This window comes from Pagrus pagrus (assembly GCF_965226575.1).
Source record: "Pagrus pagrus genome assembly, chromosome: 9".
NCBI lineage: Eukaryota > Metazoa > Chordata > Actinopteri > Spariformes > Sparidae > Pagrus > Pagrus pagrus.
Genome location: NC_140193.1, coordinates 32,524,863 through 32,530,680, shown reverse-complemented (window position 1 = coordinate 32,530,680; position 5,818 = coordinate 32,524,863). Strand labels below are relative to the sequence as shown.

The following is a 5,818-nucleotide window of genomic DNA, read 5'->3' as shown; positions in this document are numbered from 1 at the left end:
AGTTAACACTCTGCTCCAACAACGGTAACTACGATGCATTAGACTATTCATTTCATTCGCTTCATCACATTGACGTTACTGTACCTCTTTCTTTTTCATGTTTTTCTTCCTCTGCTTTCCTTCTTTTCCTTCCCTGGGCACCGGATGGTTTCAGTCTTTTCGACATTGTGGTTCTGCTACAGTATCAATAAATCTCTCTCTTGGTCTTTGGGTCACGGTGCAGTCAGATTCAGGCAACTCGCCACTCGACCCCACAGCCCCCCACCCTCACAGAGGGCAGGGACAGTACAACGAGCCAACCAGGAACCCAGAAGAAAGGCCTCTCAATTATTTAATAGGCTTTACGAAGTTATTTTGCTGTGGGCTCATATAATATTTCGAAATAATAGTAGTAATAGCACTGGTAAAAAATAGTAATTTTTTTTGGTTTGTTTGTTTTCTCCCCCTGTTTGTTTCCCTTAGCATTCGCCTATACAGCCTATGCCAAGGGCCAGCTTTGCTCCTGGTTGCATTTATCCTATACAAAATGCAGGGAATGGATCCTCTTTATTTCTTGGAAAACTGTCTTTACTTACTTTTACTAATGTAAAAAAACAAACAAAAAAACAACCAGACAAACAAGCAGAAACCAAAAAAACAAAAACAAAAACTGGCACATATGATGCAGGTCATGACTTTTTACTTTAGTTAATCCACATGTTCAATCTCACCTAATTAGGAAATCTGTACATACGTGGGAAGACAAGTGAAAAGCCGACTCATATTTTTTCAGATCTTCCAAATTCTTATTGTAATTGTAGCATTTTAGCCTCGGTATCAATTTTGTAGGCTATGTTGTCTGAGCCATCGCAAAAAGCTTACAAAATATAGAAGTTCCAGGAAAGCCTGAAAAAAATATATCGCAAACACAGTAAATGTCAGTTCATGGGAGTTTTTAACTTCAGTTGTGCTCATATTCAATTTGACTGGTAAAATCAGTTTTAATGGTGATGATCCTTACATAAGGAATAATACAAAATAAAAACAAACCTTCCAAAACAAAAGATTTCAAAACAGTATGTGTGTAACTCTCAACTGCACATGAACATTTTATTTTTAAACTGTGTTTGCATGTCCAATGCTTTTATGTTGAATTGTCTTTTTTGTGAAGTGTTTTTTTCAGGGATCCTGATCTCGATGAGATTTTTTCATAACATTCTTTCATTTTCTGACATCTTGCTTTTAATTCTCCCAGTTTTGGGGATTCTGCAGGTGTTGCCATCTTCGACCAGTTGTTTCCCATTTAACTGTCAGATATCACAAAGTCAGACATGCATATGTGTGTTTCTAAATAGCGCACCATGTGTCTGGGAGGAGTTGAGCTGAGGTGGGGGTATGTGAGGGGAGCATTTAGCTCACTTTTCCACTGTGTGAGCTGTCATTCTCGCCTCACGCAGCTGTGGAAATGAGATAAAACTGAGCTGCCACCTTAGGAAGCTCTCACTCACTCATTCACTCACTCACTCACTCACTCACTCACTTGTGCAGCCAGAAATCTCTGAAGCCTAGAAAAACGTCTAGTGACTCGTTTTTGTGCTGGATGGCAGCTGTATTCTGCAAGAAGAAGGGGGTAAACAGGTGGAGGGAATGAAGGTTTGATTTTTGCAGTTTTGGGATTTTTATAAGCAGAGGTGAAATATTTTTTGCTTTGGCTTCTTGACTATTTTTGGTTTGTCTTTCAAACTTTATATTTTGCTTAGACAAGAAGACTACTCTGAACCTAAGAAGACCAGCACAAATCTCTGGAGAGACTATGAATGTGCTGTCAAACCCATTGATGAGGGCCCAGGAGCGGTCTCTAGCTCTCTGTGGCCCTGGGTCTGTCCAGGATTTACCCCACTGCCCCCAAGGGTTCAACCTCAGCTCTTGCCTAAACCCTGCGCCCATGCTCAGCCTCCAGAGTGGCCAAAAATCGACCAAACCTCAGAGGGAGCTGAGCCCTGAGGAGCAGCAAGAGCTCAGGAGGAAGATCAATAGCAGGGAGAGGAAGCGAATGCAAGACTTGAACATCGCCATGGATGCCCTGAGGGAGGTCATGGTGCCTTATGCCTCCTCGCCATCTTCTGCCTCCTCCTCTCAGTCCCACCAGCCCGGCGCTCCTCCAGGCCGTCGGCTCTCCAAGATCTCAACCCTGGTTCTGGCCAGGAACTACATCCTCCTCCTGGGCTCATCTCTGCAGGAGATGCGGCGGCTGCTGGGGGAGGTGAGTGTGGGAATGGGGGTAAACACAGGGCCAGTCCCCAGGCTGCTGCTCACTGGAGGCTGGCCCTTCATCTCTGGCCCCAGTCAGCTCCTCCTCACCCAGGAGTCCCTCCTCACCTCAGCACCCACCTCCTCCTCCTCTTCTTCCTCTACTTCATCATCCTCTGCTGCTAAATGTCCACTGTTGTCTCCCGGGCCCATGGAGGCCTCACTGGCCCCTGTACAGTGGAGCTCAGCAGGAGCCTCAGAAGGGCCCCTGTGTCCCTGTGGAGTCTGCAGGCTTCCCAGATTTAGCCACTCCACTCCAGCTCCAAGATTTTCAAAGTGACACCCTGAACATGAAGATGACATTTTTTTATATGAATTGTTATTTAACCTTTTTAATGCGTATAACTACTGTATTTATGTAATTACTCACTATTATTCTTTGATATATTTTTTTTAAACCTAATGGATCTATTCTGTTATTATTTTGATAAGCCAGTTTATTTGTGAAGTCAATCTAATAATCCCCTTTTTGTTTCAGAGATAGTTTGCATTTTACTTCTCTTATGACACAGACAGAGAAATAATTGACTGTTTTGATGATTCGTTTAGAAAGTTTGAGGTGTAATGACTGTATGTGTGGTGCGTTTGATTGTTGTGTTATTACTTGAAAAGATGGAGAAAAGGAAGAAAACCATATGAAGGGATGAGAAGGATAGAGGGTGAGGGTTAGACAGGTCATCTCTCACATAAGAGATATTTGCATTTGTGGTTTTGTATCTGCTCTTCACATTGATTTGAAGTGGGCAGGGTTGTGTTACAAAATAGTTGTGTCATGTATTTCCACTCACTAATAACAATTTAGCAATATACTCGAAGAGACTGATGACAGTTCTTTGTTTGCTTATTTCCTGTTTTTTCCCCTAACTTTTGTTTTGTCTTATTGAATATGCAGTATTTAATATCAGGCTCAAAGTAACACTGAGCAGTTCTACATATGCCCTTTTTTGAATGCTTAAATGAGTGTATATAATTATTGTATGTCTATTTCAGTTTTTGTGTGATGAGTGATTCTAATTCTTGGAGTTGTGGTAGTCCAAAGTTTAGAGAAGCAGACTTTTAGCTGTGCTTCATTTTTTGCATCGTATTGGACAAACATTGTTTCACAATACAATGTGCAAAGCAAATGAAAGATAAAATTAAAATAAATTGTTGACTGATAGGAAACAGCTCCACAAATGTCTCAGAAAAATAAAAACTAGTAAATCTTTAGAAAAAACATCAACATCATTATTTACATCATTTTACATATATCTTATGTCACTTCAAAATGGTACAGTATACTACCCAGAGAATCTGTCTAATGTCTTCTTGGATTATGTTCATAGGCAACATTTTCTCAATTGAATGAAATACTACATGTATGTGCTGTACTTAATGTGGATGATGAGTATACAAAGTGCAGGACTTTGACACCAGAGTTTGGGATGTGATTAGGTTTAGGCAACAAAAGGTCTTTTGTTAAGGACGGTGAAAAATTTTGGTTTTGGTAAAATGAAAAAAACAAACATACATGGAATATGAAGAAAATATGTCAGAAAACATTTTACTGATACGTTCAATATTAACATTTTGTGACTTGCCAAACATTTTAATTTACAACATGTCAATCAGGAGAGACTTATTAAGAGTGAACATGTATTTATTGACATGTGTATAATAAAGATGAGAAATGTGATCTGTCTTTGGTGATTAGACCCCATTGTGATGTCATTGTATTTTAAGGGGGTAATGAAATTGGGAAAGATGAGTAACATAAATATTTGCTTTCTGATTGAATTTTCTCCATTTCCTCATTTTTTTGATAAAAATTGTAATCCTGGTAGAATTACTTTCCCTCTAAAATTTTCTTTCTGTTGCAAATTAGTTGTATACAACCTCAGTTTTTTAGAAGACATGGTTTACTCTACAAACAATGCTTCCACAGGTTGAAAGACCAATCCACTATACCACTTCTGTCAGTTTTTGGCAAAATACGGTGGTGCTTTCTGGCACATTTTGCCTTCATTATGCTGGTTTCATACCAAATCTGGCAGTGTGGCGAAAACACAGGTCTTCCCATTCATTATAATGAGGGTAGTCAGTTTTGGCCAATCACATAAGCTGGCAATCAGACTAAGACTGAAGCCATAGTGTAATTTAATGTGTCGCGTATATTCACTCACTTTGGCATTGTGCACCACTTTAAAACACATCCATGGATGCCGACAATCACTGTAGGACCGGCATGCTTAACCTACTCTGGCAGAGGCATGACTGGAGATCATAAGCAGAGTACAACAGGTCAGTGGCGGGGAATGTTATTTAGCAGAATAAATGCTTCAGAGGGAAGACAACAGACATTTCTCTGTGTAGCGTCAAGTTTCACTTTCACTTCGGTTCAGTCTTGTCTAGATTAAAACACAAAAATGATCGGCCTCATCCTGGATGTTTACTGTTATTTTTAATCTGTTGATAAGGACAAACAATCACTAGAAGGACCAGCATGCCAGTGGCATAACAACATAGCAACTTTGTCACTCCGCAAACTGATCAGCAGGGGTTCACAACACGTCACACACTTGGAGCATGGAGTGACACTCCCACACCGCTGCACCAACCTGCAGCGTTTCGCCACACCACCGGATTTGGTCTGAATGTACACTTAGCATTAAGTTAATATTTCAATTTCTGACTCCTCTCTTTTCACTGCCTGCAATCCCACAATTCCTTGAGAAGTTATTCACTCACAGAAAATGAATGGAGGCAAACACGATGCTTACAGGGCCTCAACAACAGCTCCTTCCACCCTCCACACCACCCAAAAATAGTGCAACAGTCCTCATCTCTTCCCCTATTCATCACCCCAACAAGCAAAAGATCAAAACCCACCCGTGTAATTACTGCTCCACAGAAGGAGGCCTTTTGATTATAAGCCCCCTCTCTCCTCCATCCTCAATTTCTTGATGTTTCTCTGTGTTGAGGAGCTGGGATGGGTGATTTGGTGCTACTCATTACACTCACTCCACAATATGTTCAAACGCCCAGAAAATGCGTCTTGCTGAATGGGGTTCACTCCTGCAAACTCGCTATCCCTCTGGAAGAAAGCAGGCAGCTTCATTCTGGGCGAGAATAAGAGGCACTGGTAGGATGGACGATATTCTCAGCCACAACCTGGCCCTTAGCACTGCCTGCATGAATAATAATAAAGAAAATAATCATAATCATAATGCTGATAAAATACTACCCCAGAATAAGAGGATTATGGAGGGTAGATATGTGAATAGTGAGAGAGAAAGGACGGGAATCTATTAGCATCAGGGAGGACAATAGAGGAGCTGGATGCCATTAAGTGAGATTAAGCTAAAAAAGGCTTGATTTTCTCACAAGGAAAAAAGAGGAAGGAGAAGAGGGTGAGAGTGAAGGAGGAGAGGAGGGGGAGGCAGGGAGAGATTCAAAGATCAAAGTAAGATGGCCATACTTCACATATATCATTTACATATAGCTGCTTTATCTCCGGGGGGATTAGCTACATTGCTATTTTCTCCGAGTT

General features: G+C 40.9%; 1 protein-coding gene across 1 annotated transcript; it reads left to right on the top strand.

Moving 5' to 3' along the window:
- Positions 1 to 1,428: 1,428 nt before the first annotated feature.
- On the top strand, positions 1,429 to 3,993 carry olig1 (oligodendrocyte transcription factor 1). Its single transcript, XM_084361859.1, has one exon. The coding sequence runs from the start codon at positions 1,793 to 1,795 to the stop codon at positions 2,567 to 2,569; it is 777 nt and encodes a 258-aa protein (XP_084217985.1). The 5' UTR covers positions 1,429 to 1,792; the 3' UTR covers positions 2,570 to 3,993.
- Positions 3,994 to 5,818: the final 1,825 nt, after the last annotated feature.

Excerpts from the sequence above, each read along its gene's own strand:
- olig1 (XM_084361859.1), top strand. The coding sequence starts at position 1,793 with ATGAATGTGCTGTCAAACCCATTGATGAGGGCCCAGGAGCGGTCTCTA.